At 42.8% G+C, this 24,192-nt stretch overlaps 1 protein-coding gene across 4 annotated transcripts in view; it reads right to left on the bottom strand.

Moving 5' to 3' along the window:
• Positions 1-4,217: 4,217 nt before the first annotated feature.
• Positions 4,218-24,192, bottom strand: part of GJC2 (gap junction protein gamma 2) — a 132,882-nt gene continuing 112,907 nt past the window's right edge. For all 4 annotated transcript variants that reach the window (XM_029588319.1, XM_029588321.1, XM_029588320.1 and 1 more), the window contains exon 2: positions 4,218-6,838. In XM_029588319.1, the coding sequence (XP_029444179.1) occupies positions 5,580-6,818 (1,239 nt within the window). In that variant the 5' untranslated portion in view covers positions 6,819-6,838 and the 3' untranslated portion in view covers positions 4,218-5,579. The remainder of the gene's footprint in view (positions 6,839-24,192) is intronic.

The following is a 24,192-nucleotide window of genomic DNA, read 5'->3' on the forward strand; positions in this document are numbered from 1 at the left end:
TGCAGTTTGTGTCAGGAGTGAACCTCATCTTTAAGCCAGGCAGCATAAACCATTCTCAGAATGCAACCCTTTCAGGATCCCCTCTTCCTAAGCTCACAGCTCAGTCATAATTGATATGCGAGAGAAAAAAGCATAAAGAATCACTCAACCAAATGCAATAGCTATAGGTTTACAAAGTGAAAAAAAAACAACACAAAACCATAAAATCCTTGGATAAATTTAGCTTGCACTGAGCCCGCAGAGACTAACTGTAAATGAATGCATTATCTAAATGAAACAAAAACAAAGGACAATTCACATAGCTATGTAAAATCATGCATGTAAAAAAAAGTACACATACAACAAAAACCATACATACATACATACATACATTATATATATATATATATATATATATATATGTACATATTCCTTACATATCTGTTTCTTAAATCCTGCTTTCTGCTATTTTTTCCAGTAATACACAATACATTTTTTTTGGTCAATTTTTCATGAAATGACTAATGGATGACAATGTCATTTTACAACAATAAATAGTATAGATTTAGAGTAACATCCAAAGTCGTGTGTCGACAGAAACTAATCTGTATTCAATTGTTCTAATATCTAGAGAGGGCAAATCATGTTACTATTTCTAGAAGCTTCTCAGCAAGAAGGCTTGGACAGGGAGAAAGAACGCTTCCTCTTCAGGTAAAGGCACTTTGCTGATGGGTCAAAGCACTTCTACTATCATAATCTAGTTGTTAGAATCTGACAATTTTTGACGTCCCCCCATGAAATAATGGCGACAAATAACATCAACAACTCAGGAAAACAGTTTTGAAGATTTTATTTTTTTAGGGCTGGACTGACTTATAGGTTGCAAAGATTTTCCAAAAATGGGCTTATCTTTTGGCTCACAACTGCATCCAGAGCAGCCCAACGGAGGTGGGGGAAACAGGATCAGATTGGGATTTGGGGGATGCTCAGTGCTGCTATCATCTCTGAGAAAACTGGATTCTTGGCAGGGCCATCCTGCAAGCTGTTGTCCAAACCTGTTGTACCAGACCTTTTAAGACAACAGAGTGACTTTTTTCAGACAATGCTGACTGGGGAGGGGGAGAAGGGATGAGCAATTTTTATTTTGATTTTACTGGATCAGTAAAATTTGATCGCAGGCCACAATTCAAAACTGTTAACAATGCAGAAGATATTTGGTGGTAGTGGGAGTGCTCTGCCTTCTTATTTTTCAGATCAAGACTATTGTTATGTGAATAGCGACCCCACTGCGACACTTTAGTTTCTTACTCGATGACAACGATGCCTCCTAGCATTCCAAACCCTAACTCTACTTGAGTTATGTCTGCAGCCACTGTAATGTGACACAGCTGCATCACCTACCCTCTTCTCTGAGCGGTAAGAGGTTGTGCAGTATGAAAGGATGGAGAACACTGCTCAACTGGCAGTTTCCTCTTACCCTATGAAAAGCATTTGCACAACAGTACACAAATCTGAAATCAATATACTTTATGCCAACAAAAAATAATGCAATTTTGGCGAGCAGAGGAGTTCAACTTTTCCATGAGTTATATTTTAAAACAGATCCTAATAAAGGATTAGTGACCTCACTGCAGGCCAACTACAGAGATTACTGACTAACTGCAGTGGCATGAAATACGAATTTTAAAATTATATTTAAAAATAACAATACTGGGGAAAAGATTGCAGGGTCCAAAAGAAAAAAGTTTCACAGCATGGATCAACCTCACTACTTGCCCTTGTGAGTAAGCACACTGTGTGTGGGGGGCTCATTAAAAGGTGAATTTTAAAAGCCCAACGTGAACCAACCCCAGAGGATACCCGAATATGTTGGGCCAGTGTGTGCCAAGCAGATTTTAAAAGCCGCCCACGTGTATGAGTATCTTCCAAGTAAGGGACGGGACATGGACGTTTCTGGATTTCACATTCAAATCTGCAGGTAAATACTTATGTGCACAGGCACGCACCAGAGTCTCCTGTCACATAACTTTACTTCTGTAATGGATGGCGTGTAAGTCATAAAAAAAATACAAAATAAACAGATCAGCTGGGGCTAATGGGGGGGGGGGGGGAGGGGTTTGGAAGCCCTACCCCTTACCTGGGCGAACTGGGAAAATGGGCAATGATGGCACGTGTCTTTTAAAATTCCCCCACTTACATGGTAGAAGCAAGATTTGCACACACAAACGTGTTTACTTAAAATTGAGTGCACAGTCAGGCTATTTCATAACATGCACGCATATACGCACCACGTTTGTTATAAAATGGCTGCGACCCAGGGCGCAGGCTGACGAACCGTGTGCTCATGTGCGCAGATTTTAAAATTCACTTTTAAGGGAGCAAATCACCGGAGTTCTAGAAGAGCAGTGTGTGAATCCGGAAAGTTTTATTATGTGAGCTCTACATGACCATGTCAGGGAGGGTGGGGTCAATGGATGGGTAAGTCACATGAAGCACTAGATGGCGGCATGAGGAATGGGAGTTGTGTCTATTTCCTACCGAGGCACACGATAAGGATGGATTCTTACTCTGGAATTTTCTCTTTTTTGCAGCTGTTTAATTTTCTCCAATGTTATTCTAGTTTAATGTTTTCCTTAAGAGTTTTTCTTTCCTTTGAGGATAAATCATCTGATTTATAGGATATAAAGCTGTTGTGTTACTTCCGAAACTAACTCTGAAGACTAGTGTCTATATTATTTCATCTATTTTCTTTTCTTCTTTTTTTTTTTTAACATTTATATTTTTTGCATTCAATAAAAGACCAGTAACAGAGTAAAAACAGAAAGTAGGAACTATCTATCCCTTTCATGTATTTCTTAATAATAACTGGCCTCCAAAGTTCTCTCCAATAGAACTGTTAACTAGTATTTTCTTTTGGGGGGGACGACCACTTAGCTCATCTCTGCCAATCAGGCCCTGAAAAATAAAACACTAATACAAAAAGGAGAAAAGCATTTGAAAAGAAACCGAGCAGGGCCTTCACCTATGTATAAGGAGTCAACCTCTCATTTCAAATCCCTCAGTGCTGTTTGTCAGCTTTGAAAAAAAATGATGTCATTTTCTCAAAGGCCACGGTGGTGGTGAAATTTCAGACCAAGTGCAATTTCAAACTATGGCACAGTCAGGCCGATGCAATACCGTGCGCTGCGGCCAGCACACGGCTCAACACGCGATTGGACGCGCATTTTGGATGCGCATCCATTACCCCTGATGCAAAACGGGGGTTAGCGCGTCCAAAACGCACGTCCAATCGGGCGCGTAGCTAAGAGCGCTCATCACATGTAAATTCATGTTCACGAGGCTATTAGCTATTACCCCTGATGCAAAAAAATGTGCGCCCGACGTGCACATTTCTACTCTCAAAAATTAATGCCTGCCCCGGGGCAGGCGTTAATTCTTGAGGAACCCCAGAAGTGATATTAAGTCGGAGGAACCAAAAAAAGGAGAGCCATGAAAAACAAAACAAAAAAAAAGTGTGCCGGCACTCAGGTTAGGAAAACAGATGCTCAATTAACAAGCATCTGTTTTCCTAACCCATGGCTGACAGCTACCTCTCCTGGGTGCCCAATGTCGAGGAGGCACTAGGGATGCAAAATTTTCCCTAGCGCTTCCTTTTTCCCCGGCCCATTTAAATATTAAATCGGGCGCCCGGGAGAGGTGGATCGGCACGCGTTAAGAGAGCGGGCGCTCAATTATGAGCACCCATTTAATGCGTGCCAATATTGCATCGGCCTGTATGAAAGCAGGTAATCTAAAATTCACTGAATTAAACAAGTGTGGTGTGGAGGATTCTTTCTATAAAAAAGTACAGTGTCAGTCTACAGTTCCTGTAGACTGTAAATGAAGGGAATACCCATCCAGTTTCACTACACACAAACTGGAACTAATCAGCAACAGACTACAGTGCTGCAATATTTTATATATATATGGTTGCTTTTAGTTTATGTCTTTTAGGATCACATCATATTTGACGCAACAGTATTGGCCAATTCGATCATATCAAGTCATGCCTAAAGCATGTATATATATATATATATATATATATATATTTTTTTTTTTTTTTTAAAGAGCAGTAAAGATTTTCTTATGGTTAGTCACATTTCTTTATCTGTAGTTCAGCAGTTACATATCATAATCCTTACCTCTACCACAGAATTAAAAAAAAAAAGCACAACTGCTAGAATTACAGAGGCAAAAAATGAACAAACATAAAGATTTTTAATAGCAGAGATCCTTGCATTCTTAAGTGCCTGTACCACAGTAATGAACCAGTAAACGCTCGGTGCCTCATTGTTACACTCCTGCACATTTAGTAACCAGCAGAGCACTGAGACACCATTACAGCAGAAAATACTCCACACATTCAAGAGGAATTTAACTCTGCGGCTTTTCCAGGCAATGATGAGAAGCAACTCCATGTCGTCAGGATGTGGATATTTGGCTATGTAGGTTCTTCCGTGGTTTTCAACCTGCCAGCTGGCCACATAGAAGTTTTGGAAGAATGTCCCAAGACAAAGTTCAATAATAAAGAAAATAAAAAATAAAAGGTTCAAAAGCTAGGCTTCTCTTTGTTTGTTCTTTCCTGTTTCTTCTTCATACTTAAAATTTAATAATTTTAATAATCAATAAACTACCAACTCAGATTTTTGCACTGTTGGAAATTCTGAGGACTGTTAATTTCAGAACATCTGTAATATTAAAACTGGAAGGGGAGGAGGAGAAGATAAAAACTGGGATTTGGTCTAATCTGCTTGCATGATTCCACCATAAATTGTCAGTAAGTAAGGAAAGTTTGGGAAACATTTATATATATATACATTTATATGAATACTTTTCTTCTACAATAGTTGACTTGCCTTTGTAGTAATTTTTCCAACTGGAATGCTTAGAAAATTGGATTTAAGCCCTGTCCAATGATCCTTTAATGTTATTCAACAATTTCTGTTGACGACATAGCATGACAATACTCTTTTCATGGGGGTCACTGATGGATGGATCTGAGGAGGACACTTTAGTAAGCAAAAATAATTTCTTTGCTGGGAAATGACATGGTGATATGTATGGCTGGCACTGTCCCATGTCATCCTTCAAAGGATCTGCTGAGCTTTCAAATACTGAATACCAACCAATGTTGGTATCCTGAACAACATCCTCATGCATGTTTTCAGGTCTCTGTTGTGGAGACTCTGCTGTGGCATCCCAGAGAAATCAAGATCTGTACAAAACAAAAAGGAAACAGCCGAGATTTGGAACAGGAGACAGTAAGTTTTGCAAATATGAAGACAAGGATGTGACTCATTTCCGTCCATTTCTTTCACTGGATGAAATTAGACAGAAAAAGCCATTGCGAAGACCAGAATTCCAGTGGGAGCACCTAAGCCAAGATGCTCTGCTTTCTGTTAACTAGAAAACTGGAAAAACGTTGATCTTAAACCTTCAAAACAAGTTACAAGTGTTAACTGAGATGTTAATGATGTCAACATTAACAATACCTACAGTGTTCTGGAATGAATGCTGAAAAAATATTATTCCACATTTTTATTAATCATTTATCTTAACCCTTATATCCATACAGATGTCTTTCCATCTCTGCTACTGGAACTACCCTTTTCTGAGCTGGCTTTAGGCTTGGCTCCTTGTTTCTCACTGGCACTATTAACCCTGTTCTGTTCCACCACAGTACCAACTGAAGCTGGGCTGCTCGTTCTGGAAGGCTGTGCATTAACATGACTGTTGTAACTCTGGAATGCTATGTCTAGCTGCTCCTGGGCCACTCTCAAATGTTTATGTAGTGTAGACAAGTCTTGTGGGATATTGTCATCAGGACTCGTACATTGTTGTTCTTGTGCAACATTGGCCAAGTTCTGCTCGTGGGCCATCAAGCTGATGGGCATTTTGGTGGGCTTTTCTGATTTCACTATCAGGTTATATTCAGGAGGACAGGAGATGTTCTTTGGATAGGAATAGTTGTAAGGAGGTTGTCTACATCTATTGACTCTTCTGCTGCGAACAGCATCTCTAATGGTTCCAAAACCCAAGTGGAACATCTCACACAGGTTAAGCAACAGACACAGGAAGCTCACTACATACATCACCAGGAGAAATATTGTTTTCTCTGTTGGTCTTGATACAAAGCAGTCCACAGTGTGAGGACAAGGGTTTCTGTCACACACATAGAAAGCTTCAACTTCAAAGCCATATAGAAAGTATTGTCCTACCAAGAAACCAACTTCAAATGCAGCTCTAGCAATTAACTGAAAGACATAAATCTTCATTAGTCCCTCTTGCTTAATACGTCTCCTTCCATCATGCTTTTGATCTTTGCTCTTCTCCTTACTTTCTACTTTTTCTTTTTCTATCGAGTTATCATATATCATGGGCTCTTCTTCCTCTTCTTCATGGTCATCCACATTACGACTCTGTCGCCATTTCATTGAAAACTGTTTCTTCTTTTTCAATGCCTTATATCTCTTCTCTTCCTCTGATACCCTAGCTATCCTGTGTATGGCATAGCCAAGATACATTATGGAAGGGGCTGATATCATGATGATCTGGAATACCCAAAACCTCACGTGGGAAAGCGGTGCAAATGCATCATAGCAGACATTATCGCAGCCTGGCTGTTTCGTGTTGCACGTAAATTTGCTCTGTTCATCTGAATAAATGGACTCCCCTCCAACAGCCGTTAGTACGATGCGGAACACAATAAGGACTGTGAGCCAGATCTTTCCCACAAAGGTGGAGTGATTGTGAATTTCCTCTAGAAGGCGGGTTAAAAAGCTCCAGCTCATGTTGGTCATAAGGACTGATCATTTATTACCTAAAAAAAAGGAAAAAAAAACTTTAAATACATATTTAGGGCATATTTGACAAGCAATATAATTTTTATGATTACTATAGTCAGATACAGTAGCTCTGTATTCAGTTTTAAATATACTATATGATTCAAATGTTCACCGATATGCCATAAGATTATTGTAGTTGGTTATAAAAAATATTATCATCGAGGTCCATATTCAAAAGCCGATTAGACAGATAACGTAATAGTTATCCGTCTAAATGGTTTACCTGGCTATATTCAGCCTTTAGCCAGCTAAACTCTAGCCAGAAGCGTAAGCTTATAGTTTTATGCTTCCAGTGCTGTCGCTATCAGAGCAGCAGTGGAAGCTCTTGGAATGGGACAGAGAGTCCCTTGCTCCCGGAACAGATAAAATAGGCAATGGCGGGAGGGGGGGGGGCGCAGGTTCGTGATTCTTCGTAGTGGGGGATGAGGTAGAAGGCAGCTGAACTGCTTATTTAATGATTGGGACCGGGAACTGGGGCCTGGTATATAATTCCAAGCACTAACTCAAGTTTTAAAAAGGCTTTTTGGAGAGGGGGTAGGTGGGAGCAGAGAAGGCCTGGTAAGGCTTGAGTATCACGCTTTGGGAAGGGGGTATTGGCCGCCCTGTAGTTTGAACCTTTATTTTGTAGGGTAATGACAGAACTACATAGCTGGGTATCTTTTAAAGATATCTGGTTAAGTAGCGTGTTATCCTGCCACCCAAGGCCGGATAACAAAAACTTAACTGGCTATATTCAGACATAGCCGATTAGGTTTTGTTATGAGGCTATACGTAGCCTTATAACTTTAGACTGGTTATATTCAGCAGGACATTTATCCTACTGAATATATGGGACAAGTTATCCAGCTAATTTTAACTGGATAATTTGTTCACTGGCCGGCTTACTGAATTTGGACCCCATCATGTCTCTGCAATTTAGTTCTCTTGTTAAGATGAAAATCATTAACAAAGTAAACCTAATTCCTTATTGTGAGATGGGATGATGTTCAGAAGGCTGCTTGTATGCTGGTAATGGGGATGAAACTGATCTTATCACCTTTCAAGTCATTACTTTAAATTTGCCTTGGGTCTGCAGTAACTGAATCCCATTAGCCATCTGAAAGTCGCCGACTGCCTACGTGAAATAAATAGGTCATGTCAGGTCACTTCTCACTTGACACATTTCCATCTTACTAAAAAGAAAAGTGTATCAGCGAGGTTGGCAAAGTTGGCATCCTGGACAATGGTCTCCTTGGGGAGAGGAAGGGAGGGATCATGAGCTGACGAGGCACAGAAATGCAGCTGATGCTGCGGCAGACTGGAGAGGCAGCGCAGGGAGAACTGTACTGCTGTTACCCAAGCTGCATCTCTTCTGTGGGAAAGGGACCAACCTTCCTTTCCAATCTGTCACCGTCCAAAGGCAGTGAGAGAAAAAAACCCCCCCCAACAAACCCTGCCATGGTAATGAGTAATCCCAGTATTATTTCCTATGTTTTTGTTGGGGTGGGGGAAGGCATGGGGGTGGGGGCAGAGGAAGAGGCTGATCCGCATAGTTCTGTTTGGTTTGGGATTCCCAGGAGCAAAGATCCCTGATATTATGCTTTACTTTTCCTCAGCTGTAACTGCAGTGCTGTTCCCCCATCAGATAAGAGGACAAAAAAAAAAACTAAAGGCTTCTCTGTAGCCAAGTTCATCAGGGAATACTCTATTGCCAACAGACAGGTGGAGTCCAATGTGTGCGCATGCTTTCCTGCCACACCAGTTTCCCATTCATGGAATAGCAAAGGGGCCCTTTTTTTTTTTTGTGTTTCAGGAGCAGGCCAAGTGACTCGGTGCCATTTCCTGTTCCTGCGAAAAATATTACCCTGATGATGAGTTATTCAAAGTTTTCTACCTGAGAAACTGTGCAAGGAATGTACTTCTTTAACCTTTCCCATAATCCCTCTATTTTTAATATGCATCCACATTCTTCTCTTTATGACAAACACCTTGGCAAGGACAGGCATGAAAAATATTATTATAAGAATGGGGAAAAATGACACCCCTGAGCCAATCTCAGAACAATTGTAAGGTCAGAAACTTTTGATGTGGTATGTTATCACCTTCACCTTTGCTCAGGAGGCTGTGATTACTGGATGGTTTTAGTATATTTGTTGGCTTGTTACCAAGCTTGTTAGGATTTCATCACCTCCCCGCCCCAAAAAAAACAAACTCGATTCTTTTTTTAATAACTGTACAGACCTTAAAAAGAAAAGTAATTGATGTGCACAAGTATTTTTTCTTCATTGTCGTACCGCAAAATGTAGCAGAAACAGTGTAAGAAAATGAATGAAATTTAGCTAGAGCCCTCATTACAAAAGTTTCTTATAAAAGTGTAAGCAAAATTCCTAATTTTTCCTTGTACATTTTTTAGAACATAAAGAAGGCCATGCCGAGTCAGATCAGAATCTGTCGAGCCCAGCATCCTGTCTCCGTCAGTGGCCAGTTCCCAGCAGAGCCAAGAGTACCCAGCCAGTCCCAAGTACTGGGCAGATTCCAGAAATCAGATGCATTGCTTTTGGATTCATTCATTTCGACAGAATGCAAACAAAGAGGTAAATGTTCAATGGACTGATGAGCAGTAAAGTTACCCAAGTATACTTTATTTGGATATTTAGTGGCACTTATGAAAATAAGTCTTCCACTGAATATACCTAGATAATGTTACCTGGATACATTTACAACAGACATTTTTCCGACCAGATTTACCTGGCTAATTTTAGCTGGACAGCACTGGATATCAGCGTTCACCAGCTAAAATTTAGCCACGTCCCCCGAGACACCTTCCATCTCGCTCTCTTTTTGGGGGGTGATGTCATTAAGCCGTGCTGAGCCTATGCAGGTTTTTATTTTGGTTTTAGCGTAAGTGTTTTGGCATTAGAATCACCCAGGTATGTAATATGGGTTTTAGCACCTAAAAAAAACCCCACGCTAAAAATCTTCACTATGATTAGCATATTGGCATGCAAATCCCATATAAATGAAGGCATTCGCTATTACAGGGCAATGCAGGGAGTCGCATTAGCAGGGTGAGATTTTAGCGCATGTTTATTAATGCAGGAAATTTAATGCCTGGGTCGGGGCAGGAGTAAAAGTTAAGTCACATTGTTTAATGACCATTTTAGGCTATTGTGTGCTGCTGTATAGATGCTTTTCCATGGAAATATGAATATGGTTTGTTTTTTTTAATGGTTTCATATATTTTGCGTGTGAGCTGAAGGATAAGGGCAAAAGATGCTGAAGGACAAAGAAGAGGGGAAAGAGAGAGAAAGAAATTGCTTTAGTGTATGAAGAAGAAAGAAGGGTCCTGGCTGAAGCCATTCGCAGAGGAGCGCGCAGGCAGCGGATATTTTGCCCGAGGACAACGCTGTCGGGATTAGTGGAGACAAGATGTGGTTCAGACATACAGCCTGAGCTCCAGGCAATTCTCTCTCTACGAAGAAATCAGAGATGATACTGATCTTTAAACTGGCCGTGGACATGCCATCCCAGGCTTGGTCGAGCTTCTCAGCACCTTGCGTTTTCTTGCCAATGGCTCTTTCCGGAATACAGTGGCTGTAGTGGCCGGTATGGACCATTCAATGTTTTCAAGGCATTTCGGCCAGAAACTGAGGTCCATATTGAAATGGGTGAGGGACTACATCAGGTAACCCACACAGCAGCTTACAGAATGGCAGGAGATGAAGCATGCTTTGTTTGCTATAGCAGGCATGCCAAATGTAATGACTGCAATCAATTGCACCCATGCTGTTCTCACCCACCTTCCACATGGGGGGAGAAATGGCATGCCACAACAGGAAGCATTTCCACTACCTGAACGTACCAGCCGTGTGCAATGCGCACATGAAGATCCTCAGTGTTGTGAGAGAAAGAATTCCCTGGGGTTCAGTCCGGAAGCAGCCGTTAAGTCTTTCCTCCTTGTGCAGTTGACGCCGGCTCGAAATTTCACAGAAGGGTAATACAGCGAAACTGGCTGCTTGGCAAGTTTGAGATAGAAGTCAAACCAAAGCGTCAGCTAAAATGTTAAAATGCAAGCTCTCTCGAGAGGGTACCAAATATGGAGTAATACTGTAAACCCTCCTGGGCTCCGGTAGCAGTGCTATATAAACAATAAAACATTATTAAAGTTTCTGGTGCATGGTGCCAAAAGTACATACTATCCCGCTACACAACCAAAATGTTAGCTGGACGTAAGTTCTCTGGGGTGGGAACCAAAAAAGCACGTATTATTCCACTACACATGCAAGCTTTCTGGGGGGGGGGGGCATGCCAAAAGCAGAACAGTACACACTTTCCAATTTTGATTTGCAGGAGATGCTGATTACAGTTGTAAAGCATGCCTGCAGCAGTGGAAATCGGTTATAACACGGTGCCCACAAGAACCAGGGTAGTCACAGAACGTACATTTGGCCAGTTCTGCTGCCTGGAGGAGCACGACGGTATTTGCGCCAAAGAAAGCTACCGATATCATTGTGGTGTCCTACATGGCAGCCCTCAAGATGTGGATCTGGACCTGGGGCCAGAGCAGAATTATGTTTGCACCTGCTGCAGACAAAGAAAGTACAGAAAGGGGAAATGAACTCCATCCCAGGGTCATAGCAGACTATTTTGGAGGTGCGTTTCAACACATGGGGTGGTTAGGGTTGTATGGAAGAGACAGTATTCTAACTCTCTCTCTCTTCTCAGATGGTGCAAATCCCAAGGAAGATGAATGTTAAAAGAATTATGTACTGTGGCCGTCTACATGTTTTATAATCAATATGTTCAAATTTTAAATGTGTTTTTAATACAAACCGTGGCCATGTACCTGGGGTTTTTAAAATGTTTTTAATATGTTCCAATTTTAAATGCGATTTTAATAAAGTAACATTTTTCCTGACAGACTGGTCTCATTCTTTATCGGTGTGACTATTTTATCACAACTCTGTGATCTTTGAGCCTGTGACAGGGCCTGCATCCTTGAAACACAGACCTGGAAACTTCTAGGCTAAGGAGGCCTGGCCTGTGACTCTTATCAGAGGCCTGTCATTGTTGTGTTAGAGGTTTCCAGGCTGTCCTGTAAATCCCAGGCCAAAAGAGAAAAGGTCCGTGACCCACTTCCAACCTAGAAAAAATAAAACCCATAACACAAGTACAATTTTGTGTTTACTTGGCTTCAAAGTAATAGCAAAAAATGAAAGATTGCATATGATTGCTATTAAAAGTCCATAAATTCAATGAACAGGTCCATAAACTGGAAAAAGATTTGAAGATCCATGCTGACAGTCTGGCAAAGCAAATGAAGCATCCCCATCCAAAGCTAGAGTTCTCAGTGGATGATCCAGCATTTTAGCAAAACAGCAGCACTGACTGCCAATGAGGTATCTGCCCTTGGCATGCTCAGAGACAGCATGAGGAGAGGCAACAAGCATCAATGGTGGGGTGAGTGATGGCAGAAGTGAAGCATCCGAGTAGGAGAAACTTCTGGGACAGAAGGAAAGTAGCAGGAATGGAACTACCATCTCTGCAAACCACAGTGATTAGCGATGATGTGGAATTCACCTGTAAAACAGGAAAAAAAAAAGTGAGACTTGCAGATCAGAAGCTTAGAGATTGACCAGTCCACCACCCACTGTGAAACCGGCAAGAACAGTACACAGAAATGGTGGTGTGGAAATACGGGAGGAGGGGAGGCAAATGTCCTAGCATCAGTGGTGGGGAGAGCGATGGCTCAAGCAAGGTGTCCAAATGGGATAAGCATCTGCGCCAGCAGGAAGAACAGGAGCTACCAGGAACAGAACCACCAATTTTGCAAACTGTAGTGACAAGCACTGATGATGCACCCACCTGCAAAAAAAAGGAAAAAAAAAAATTAAAAAAGCAGATCTGAAGCCTAAACATTGACCAGTCCACTGCCCACTGTGAAACCAGCAAGAATACTACACAGGAAAGTTGGTGCAGAAATACTCGTGGGAGGAGAGGAGGCTAGTGTCGTTGGCCGGGTTGAGCAATGGCACAAACGAGGCATCCAAGTGGAAGAAGCATCTGCGCCAGTAGGAAGAGCAGGAGCAGAACCACCACCTCAGACAGTATCAACAACAACCCAGGAACCTGCAATACAAAGTAGAGTTGAAAGCATGAGCAGCATAACCCAGTTGAGCACAGTTGGGTCAGCAAGACATATGGGCCAGCAAAATATGTGCAAGTACTACTTACCAAGATCAGCTTCAGCAAGCACAGGGGCAGAAGCATCATTCTCAGCAGTGGGCTCAAGGAAGCTGAAGGAAAGGGTGAAGGGCAGAGAAAAAAAAGTTAGAACTAGAACCGGTTACCAGCAGCATCACAGTGACCTGAAAGGGATTATACATGTATACAGAGAGAACGACCTTATCACTACTTACCTAACACGCGATGACTAGTCTGGGTCTCTATCTCCCTAAGCACTACTCCTACTACCTACTCCCCTGCCTCCCTCCCCACTCACCTGCTCTGACCCCTCCACCCATCTTCTTCTATTCCCCCTTCTAACTGCATCCTCAACCTCACGCAGGCCACACACCTTGCGCTCCATCTCCTCTCCCTGGCTACACTCGAGCAACCCATGCCCAACACTCCTCTTATCCTCTCTGTCCATCATGCGCCTGCCTGTCACCTTCATCCACTCCCCCCACACTCCACAGCTACGAACATCCACTCCGCTTGACAAAAAAAAAGACAGACAATCACAGACCAACAATCAGATACGCTCGAAAGATTCACTCAAGAACACGGACAAAAGGGCGGGAATCAGCAAGGGAAAAATGAACAGCACAAAAGACACCACTCAGCGACTGCAAACGAGCAACCAGCACCAACTCAGACACCTACAAAGCTTCCAATTCCCAGCCCAGCCTAACACCACCCAGCACAGACAACACGGCTGTCATGTTCCTGAAAGGAGGAGTGTCCGATAAGACAGATGGACCCCTGGGCACCATCAATTGTACCACAGGTCACTTCTGTCAACCAACAGGGAACACTGCAGCATTTTTCAAACTCGTATCGTTTTTTGCCACCATTTTTACTGTGGTTTTTCTACGTATCAGCTTTAATGCCAGGTTTGGCGTGCTGTTTGGGACTACCGCAGATTTGATTTGCATACCGTTAGTTTACTGCACTGTGCGGGAGCCGCGTACTTTTAGTGCTTGTGGTATGGAAAATCGGAGCTAAACTTTTGCGCCAGTTTTGGCACAGGTTTTATTACATTGCCCCCCCCCCCAAAAAAAAATCTGGCTAAATTTTGGTCGGGTAATGAGTTACCCAAAATTTAGCGAGACAGCAGGGGATAATATTCAGATCTCAGGATTTGTCTGGGTTAACTCAAAAAGATGCCTAGACAAACCCTTTGAATGTCAAACTGCATGAATAAATCCATGTTAACAAAATCTGCTTCAGACCTTTTACAGAACCTCTCATTAAACCAAACCAAAACAACCAGTCAACAATTCTCAGGTATCCAAAGGGCATGCAAAAGTCACCATAACCTAAAAAGTGTTATGATAACGTGTGTTTTGTGGATCCTTGGGTACTGTGGAGATGACCACGCCCTCGGGGAGGAGCCCCGTGAGGAGCCACAGCACTGGGCTAGACTCGTACACACAAAACACAGGAAGGTTCTTTATTGTACAACTTGAAGATCTCCACCAGAGGTGGCAGTAGTGAGGCAGTCTGTGGTTGTATTCTCAGGGACCTCGGCAGAGGGAGCCCTTCTCTCCTTGATGATGTCAGGAGGTTCCGCAGCAGGCCTCCCAGCGAGGAGATACTGTGGATAAGATAGACTGAGAGTTAGAGTACTCACTAGATGTAGCTGTTGGCATGTGATTCCACCAGGTATGATATAGAATGTACAGGCACCGAGGCAGGGAGAGCAGGCCCTCGAGGAGCGAGTACCTGTTCCCTGTAAGGCACCTGAAATAAAGCAGAGGGCCCCCGAGGAGCGGGTACCCAGGTTAGCGATTACCCCGAAGGGCAGAGAGAGAGCTTCCTGCAGCAGCACGGAAGCGGCAGAGTAGTGTAGACAGGAATGGATTCAATTCCTTGCTAACTCAACGAGCTAGCAAATCTGTGGATGGCGTGACGTCAGCATGCCCTCGAGGTTCGCACCAAGGGTGGTACAAAGATGTGGGTTGCGTGTGCGAGCGCACCCTAGTAGGTACCTGGGAGAAGCAATGGCGGGAGGCTGCACCATAGCCGTTCTGGGGATGCCAGAGAGGTCGGCTTGTCGACGCTGCGGTAGCCATCTTTCCCAGGTAAGCGGGAGGAGCCGTGAATAGAGGCAAACGGGACGAAGCTGTCGAGGACCGACGGACGCAACAAAATGGGCTACGCATAATTGTATTACAGTATCTGTATCATCACTTCTCCACTAACCAAAGCCACCTGACGCTAACGTCCTAAAACTGTGCCACGCAGAACCTGGGAAGGTGTTTACAGTCATTTCTTAATTCTCTTTGTAGTCACTGTATGAAAAAAAAAAGAATATATGTCAAAGAAGTAAGTCACCTTATTACCTATTAGCGTTAGTTAATGGGGTATTCTCACCTTCAAAAATGACCCCCACCTCCAAACCATTGCACTGTAAATTTCATGCACTCCATTCATTTGCTTTATATACAGTTTCCATAATACAAATACGGTATATTTCAGAAATTCTGTCAAAGGATCTGATCAATGTGTCGTCTGGGATTTTGGGGGTTAAGACTGCAAAAAAAAAAAAAAAAGAAGAAGGATGTTTAATTTATAAATGTAGGTATATCACATTGCCTGAAGATAAATCCTTGAAATAGCTGGCTGGGCTGAATTAGGATGTTTCTCCTTAATACTCACCATAGAAAAAAAAAATTCAAATTTTGTTGTCACTTTAGTAACAGTGACACAAACTAGCTCCATTACTAAGCTCTTAAAAGGTGAATTTTAAAACCACGACGTGTGCATCAAATAGGGGGTGCGTGAATGTGCTGGGCCGGTGTGCGCCGAGCGGATTTTAAGTACCTGCCACTGCACGCACAAATATAAGGTTTCCAAAAAGGGGCGGGGATGGGCGTTCTGGGAGTGTACCATGAAATCTGTGTGTACATACTTACAGTTACTGGCGTGCATCGGGCTCCCCTGCCGCGCAACTTTACTTCTGCTAAGGATGAGTCAGGCCGATTCAGTACGGGGTGCGCTTGGCCCATGAGAACGAAGGAAGCGTCATATTGGACCGGACCAAAGGTCCATTGAATTCAGCATCCTGTCTTAAATGGGAGATCTGGCAGTAAGAGACTGCGTTCCCTAAGGCTTCCTGGCTAATGTTTGTTAATGGACCTGTCCTCCAGAAACTTGTCCAAACTTTTATTTTTACATCCTGCTACGGTACTGGCCTTGTCCACATTCTCTGACAACAAATTCCACAGCTTTAACTGTGAATGGACTTTAAAAAAAAAAAAAGTCTTAAATCTGTTTGTAATCTGCTACCAATTAGTATTATGGAGTGCCTCCTAGTCCTAGTACTGTTTGGAAGGGTTAAATAACTTGTCCTACACCACTCATTTTATAAACCTCTACCATACCTCCTTCTCAGCCTTCTTTTCTCCAAGCTGAAGTGTCCGAACCTGTCAAGCCTTTCTTCTTAAGTGAGCCTTCCGTACCCCGTTTCATTTCATTTATTTATTTATTGTTTTTCTATACCGGCTTTCATGACAGGTATCAAATCAAACCGGTTTACATTTAACAGGGTGTGCAATATACAGAGAACTCGAGCAACTATAACAAGTGCGTGGTTAACGGAATTGCAGTTACAATAAAACAGGGAAGTACACAACTGGGAGCAGAGGAGGAAGAAGAAAAGAGAGATTAACTGACAGAAAATTATTTACAGAGATGCAAAATTAATTCCAATGTAGTAGAATTTTGTTGTCCTTCTTTGCACCCTTTCCAGTTCTGTTATATCAGGGACTGTTATGGGACTCGCCGCACGCTGTCCCTGTGGCAAAAACAGTATCGAAATCTGCCTTTTGCCACGAGGAGCAGCGGGTCTCCGATTTTATTTAGCTCCTTCGTGTAACCTCCTCATACCTATTCCCCTTACCCTCTTTCTTGTTCACAGGTAGCTTTGTGAGACACAGACTCATGTGTCTCTAAGGCCCCCCTCTGAGTCTTAGTAAATAGGATATCAAAGTCATGACCATTCCCTAGCTCAGGGACAGCCATTATACAATCTTATGCAGCCTTTAGTTTGTGTGCACGTGAGATGTGCCAGTTAGGAGGCTGCGGAGGCATTCACAAAGGAAATGCAGGGCAGCTTCCCAGTATTCAGAGACAGAGAGGAGCAGGAGAAGCTTGTGTCAGGAGGGTAAGAATACTGCAGTCTGAACTCCCTTAACTCTTTAAGTCAGGGGTCAGGAACCTTTTGGCTGAGAGAGCCATAAACGCCACATATTTTAAAATGTAATTCCATGAGAGCCATACAATATGTTTAAAACTAAATACAAGTAAATATGTGCATTTTATGTAAGATCACACTTTTAAAGTACAATAAGTCTCTGAAAATATTACACCAGGCCTTAAGACACCAATACATCTCCTATTAGGAAAACGGACCAAGTCAGGCTGCTATAGAGTCCTACACAGAAACTACACGCCAGCAGAAAACCTCACCTGAATCACATGTACTGACCCTCACCTAACAAAGAATAGAGAGACCAAAACGCATAACTAGAAGTCTGCAGACAAAAACTGAATTGGAAACCGCAACAAGCCAGAGTCTCTGTATGCAGTGTAATAAAGGAAAAAAGAAACATCACCCATCCTTATAAAACAAATCAAGAAATATAAAATCAGTAGCAGTAAAACCATACTAACAAAAAGAACAGATTATTTCAAAACAGCAGATGAATGGAATATCTAATAATTAAAAACTCATATCAAAAATTTCTAGATAGCAATAAAATATTTCAAAATAGCAGACACAAAGACCCAGTAATGAAAAATAATAAGGATACAAAAAATGTTTTCCTCTGCATACCTGGGAACATTTGATATCCAGGTGCCCTGAGATTGTTCTGAATTAGCAGGAGGAGGGATGGTTTGCTTGCAACTTTCTCCTCTCTCTCTCACACTGGCTCTCAATCGCTCACATATACACATGCTTTTTCTCTCTCACTTATATAGGCTCTTAATTACACATTTACACACATGCTATCTTTTCACGCTTACACATACATACAGGCTTTCAATCACATACATTCATGCTGTCTTTTTCTCTCACACACAGACTCTCATTCACATGCTTACAAACATACTCTCTCTCTTCTCTCACTTTCACACAGGCTCTCAATCACATACTCACATGCTCCCTTCACCTAAACCAGCTCTCAATCACACACATACTCTCTTTCACATATACAGGCTCTCAATCATTCACATACATGCTATCTCACTCACACATATACAGGGTCTCAAACACATATGCTTGCTCATTCACTCACTCTCCCACCTCCCCCGAACTAGCGGCAGCAGCAGCCTCCTCCACTTCTAACCCTAAAGGCAGCAGCAACCTCCTTCATTTCAGCCCTCGTGGAGAAAGGAGTCCCATTGGCTGCGGGGGTTGACGACAGTCTTCATTTTTCTCCGAGCCACGCTGCTCATCCTTCAGGCCACGCCTCTCTTTTCGAGCCAATGCTGCCCACACTAGCATGGTCTCTTCTTCCCGCGCACGAACGTGATGCTCACCACTTCCTCTTCCGGGCCGGGGGGGGGGGCCGGGAAGAAGAGAGAATGCCAGTGTCGCTGACTCCAGCTGTCCTGTTGTGTTACGCCCGGGCGGAGGACCTATTTCGCTTGGGTAGGGGGAGCAGCTGGGTCAGCGGGGAACCGGGAAGTGTGGCGATACACCTACATGTTCTTGGCAACACACTGGTGTGCCGCGACACACCGGTTGAGAACCGCTGTTCTATAGGACTGAGATCACCAGTTAGGATATCATCAGCTTGGAAGAGATATCCAGGATCTCAAACAGTGGTTATACTGTGCTAGACAATCCAAAAATATTTTATGGTAACAATCTACTCGAGAAGCATGAAATGCTAGCTGCTTACACTTTCAAATTTTTTTTTTTTTTTTATATTTAAACATATGATCAAGACTGAAAGGAAAAAAGGAAGTACCCTTGCTTAAACTTATCAACTAAAGTTAAAGTAAAAAGGTTAACACTGTTAGCTTGAATTAAAAGTCAGAAATTTCCTGGACTTGTTTCTGCTTGCTAGGGTTTATATACAGATATATATCTATATATCTAGTTGTTAAAGGGAGTGGAGAATGTTTAACAAAGTTTAAGTTCCTTAAAATGCTAAACTGTGTAGCCTCAGAGATTAGGTTAGGAATTTATTAATAAGAATTTAATACAACTAGCTTCTGCAGGGGTTCATACTGTTTGGGTTTAATAATCTAGTGCCTAGATCCTGTGCCTCCTCCCTTGAAGCCCAGTTTGTATATGCGGTGATTTCAGTGCCTAGACTGGTGGGGTGTTATGATGTACATTTTATGATTGGTTTAACATGTTTCATGTATGGACTGTAATTTTTTTATATGATTTTATAGTATTGTTACTGTACAACCCTGTGACCCTCCTTTTCTGTATCCAGAAAAACAGGATGATAAATATTCCAATGGGATGGGCTTCACCTTAACCAGCATGGAAGCTAGCTGCCGGTGCTAACAATTAAAAAGTAGGGAGAGCAATCTTTAAAATAGATCATGGGGGGGAGGGGGGGGGAGTTGATAGCCACTCAGGAGGGTATGGTTCAGAGTTAGGTATCTTCAAAAGATGCTGCTTAAAATGGGAAATTAGAGTATCCTGACAGATACGATGAAAAAGCCAAGGTAGCTGAGGTGGGCTCATATGCTGAAGAGAAATGAATGCTTCTAAATTACTTGCTAGTAAGTGTGTTTTGAATAGAAATAAAATTTGTATATATCTTCTGATATATACAAATACCAGGAAACTAAAAATGAGAACGGATAGTCAGAGAACTGCTCATGTGTGCACATTTAATATGCACTGTATTTTATAACCTGCGTGGGAACAGTATGCGCAGGTTATGAAACACAAGTACATATGCGCGCATCAATTTCTTGAACATTTTTATCTTTATTTGGATTTATAAATCGCCTAAAACAGAGCACTATGTGATGTACAAGTAAAAGAAGCATAAAAGTTTCAGCACGATCACAACACATGACAAATACATAAAATTCTATTACTTCAATCAAAATTACAGGAAAAAGTGATTTGGGTAAACTCCTGATGTCTAGTCATATGCCTGCTTGAACAGCCACGTTTTCAGCAACGTTTTCAAAGTTTTTAGATCTTCGGCCAGTCGAAGAGCCTCTGGCAGGGCATTCTGCAGGATCGGGGCAAATTCTGAAGGCAAAGCTCAGCAAAAGGCTAGTGTAAATAAGTGGGTCGTCAGATCTTTTTAAAAGTTTTGTAACATGCTTGCTTTTGGAGGGAGACTGGTAGCTGATTCCGGAGCAATGCTCCTGCTATTGATATCATGCACTCTCTGGACTCACTGAGGGGCCGATGCTGAGAGCACTGTTTAACCCGCAGTTGCACGCGGGTTGTGTAGGCGCGTCCCTAATGTCCAATGCGCTGGGAAACTAATAGCGTTTATCACATGCTATCAGCATTTATCACTGCTTTTCTGTACATCCTCAGACTTAATATTGTGGCGATATTAAGTCGGAGGAACATAAGATTAAAAAAAAATTTTTTTTAAGTGCCGGCAGTCAGGTTCGGGAAACAGTTGCTCAGCGTCTGTTTTCTAAACTGGCAGACAGCTGACTGCTTGCAGGCGCTAGGGGTGCACAATCGACCCTAGCGCCTCTTTGACGGCACGACCCCTAATTAAAATATAGCATGACGCTTCCAAGAGAGGTGCCTGGGGGTGCGTTAGGAAAAGGGGCGCTCAACACTATGGGGTAGATTTTCAAACCGCGCGATTTGGCGTACTTTTGCTGGCGTATCAGGCGCAAGCAAACGTACGCGGGATTTTAGTAGATACGCGCGTAGCCGCTAAAATCCAGGATCTGCGCGCGCAAGGCTATCGATTTCGTATAGCCGGCGCGCGCCGAGCCGCGCAGCCTACCCCCGTTCCCTCCGAGGCCGCTCCGAAATCGGAGCGGCCTCGGAGGGAACTTTCTTTTGCCCTCCCCTCACCTTCCCCTCCCTTACCTAACCCACCCGCCCGGCCCTGTCTAAACCCCCCCCTTACCTTTGTCGGGGGTTTTACGCCTCCCGGAGGGAGACGTAAATCCCCGCGCGCCAGCGGGCCGCTAGCACGCCGGGACGCAACCTGGGGGCGGGTACGGAGGGCGCGGCCACGCCCCCGGACCGCAACCACACCCCCAAAACGCTGCCGACACGCCCCCAAAACGCCGCGCCGACCGGGCCCGCCCCCGACACGCGGATTTAGGCGAGCAGGGCTCTGAAAATCCGCCCCTATGTGCCTGTTTTCAACGCTTTTTTTTTTTTTTTGCATCGGCCCCTGAGACGGGTAATCTTCTGTCTAGGTATATCTAACAAGCACTGTTCTTCTGATCTTAGGCTCCTCACAGGTCTGTGAAGTCTGAGCAACAAGTTAACGACAAAAGAGAAATCATTTTTGAGAGCATGATGAATGACAGTCAGTGTTTTGAAATAAATGTGAAATGGCACAGGTGACCAGTGAAGGGCTTTGAGCACAGGGGTGATATGTTCGAAACGAGAGGTCCCTGAAATAATTCTGGCAGCAGAGTTCTGTATGGTCTGAATAGATTTGATAGTGAAAAGAGGTAAACCAAGATATAACGAAGTGCAGTGATCTACACTTGGAAGGATTAATGATTGAACAACTGTCTGAAAGTCTGCTTTATTTAAATACGGCTTTAATCACCGCAGCACTCTGAGCTTCCAATGGGATTTCACCCCTATAAAGTCCTATAAGTGCTGCTACTTATCTGGATAAGTTCAAATTTGTCCATCTAAGTAGCAGGAAAGATAGTACTTAGCAAAATAGTTGCAAATTAGCTGGATAAACATGCACAAATGATATAGCTGAGTATCTGTACTTCCAATTTTAAAAGGATAGGAGAGTAGATTTTACTTGCATTGGTTTGATGCTTTTGGCCCTGTAAGTCTGCTTTTTTCAAAAGTCGAGGATTTTATAAAGTGTGCGTGGCAATGAAATAACCAGTTTTACTAATTGGTCTACCAGTTTACCCAGTCCATCTGCAGCTCTTGAAGACCCTCCCGGTCTTCAGCCTGAAGTCCCCTCATTGCATCCAGAGCCTCTAGCCAATCATTTTTTTTTCACTTTTATGATGTTTATGATCGCTTACACCAGATACTGAGCAGCAGTAAATATAAGCAAGCAAAAGACCTACGCGTGTCACTTTGGCAGATTTTAAAACAGCAACTTATTTACGTAAATGTCGGCCCTACCCCAGAACACCCCAACGCGCATCCTTTTTTTAAACACGTGCTTTTGCTTTTAAAATACGAATTGAGCTTGATCAGCTCATGTACTCACATATATGGGCCTTTTTGCGGGAGCAACTCTTTTAAAATTCACCTATTAGTATATGGTACTAGTGAACATATAAAGGTGAATTTTAAAAGCCCGACGAGCGCTGAAATTAGGGAACGAGTTTAGAATATGTCAGGCCGGTGCGAGCCAAGCAGATTTTAAAAGCCGGCTGGATAGACGCATACTTGCCGCTGCATGCATAAACGAAAAGTTCAAAAAAAAGGAGGTGGGGCAAGGGCATGGTCTGGGTGGGACGCAGGCGTTCCTGGATTCAAATTTGAAATTAGCGCGTAAATACTTAATGCGCACAGGCGCGTGCTGGGGTCCCCTGTTGTGTGACTTTACTTCTGCTAAGGGTGACGTGTAAGTTGTAAAACAAAAAATTCTAGGCAGCTCAGCGGGGTTTAAAGGTCGGGGCTAACAGGAGAAGGGAGGCTATTTAACTGGGGGGGGTCCTGTCCCTTACCTGGGCGAACTGGGAAAACTGGTAATAGAGTTGGCGCATGTGTCTTTTAAAATCCCCACCCCCCTTACATGGTAGAAGTGGCATTTGCTTGCACAGGCATGCGTCCACTTAAAATTGTGCGCGGTCAGGCTATTTTATAACATGTGCGTGTGTTTATAAAATGGCTGCGTCCCTGGGCACAGGCCAACAAATGTGCACACGTGTGCCCGAGCGCCGGTTTAAAAGTTACCGTCTTAGTCATAACAGGTATCTCAGAGACCTGGTGGAAAGAGGATGTAATACCGTGATACCATGCAGAAAACACAACTAAATGACAGAGCAGATCGAACTGGCAGTAGAGTGGCACTATATGTTGAGTATGGCATACAGTCAAGCAGGATATAGTGTTAAGTTCTACGAACAAAAGGTGCATTGTGGAGTTTATGGATAGGAATTCCGTGTGTGATGGAGAAGACTATACCAATGGGAGGGTAAACCTGACCAGGATGGTGAAACGAACTGTGAAATGCTAACAGAGATTAGACAGTCTACTAAATTTGGGGAAACAATAACCAACGGGTGATTTCAGTGTCTCATCAGGGCATGCTAGGAAGGTTAGGTTTCCAAGTACAGTAAATGACAGCTTCATGGAACCAATAATGAGGTTGGTGGGGGCTATTTTAGAATGAGTTCTCAGTGGAAGGCAGGGCCTGGTGCAAAAGGTAATGATGGTGGATCATAACTCAATCAGTTTCGATTAAGTGTATTCCACAAATTTAAAAAAAGTGGAAAAAAGACCAAACAACTACTGGTATGGCTATAGCCAAAAAAGCACCCTTTAAAATATGGAAAGCAGAAATCAATGAGGAAAACAGGAAAGCACATAAGTACTGGCCAATTAAATGTAAAACATTAATAAGGCAGGCCAAGAGAGAATTTGATGAAAATTACATCAAGTACATCAAAAACAAGAAGCCTGCAAGTGAAACAGCTGAACCATTAAATAAACTTTGAGGAAAAATGGGCATTCAGAGAGGATAAGGCCATAGCAGAAAAACTAAAATGTACTTTTTGCTTCAATCTTCAATGCAGAGGATGTTAGGAAAATACCCAGATCAGAACCATTCTTTTAGGTGATGATTCAGAGCACCTGAAGCAAATCACTTTAAATCTGGAAACGGTGCTAGAGCAAACTGACAAACTAAATAGTAGCAAATCACAAGGACTTGATGGCATTCACTCCAGAGTTGTGAAGGAACTCAGATATGGAAATGTACACCTACTACTGGTAATCTGAAAT

This window comes from Rhinatrema bivittatum, chromosome 2 (genome assembly GCF_901001135.1).
Source record: "Rhinatrema bivittatum chromosome 2, aRhiBiv1.1, whole genome shotgun sequence".
In the NCBI taxonomy this organism is placed as follows: Eukaryota; Metazoa; Chordata; class Amphibia; order Gymnophiona; family Rhinatrematidae; genus Rhinatrema; species Rhinatrema bivittatum.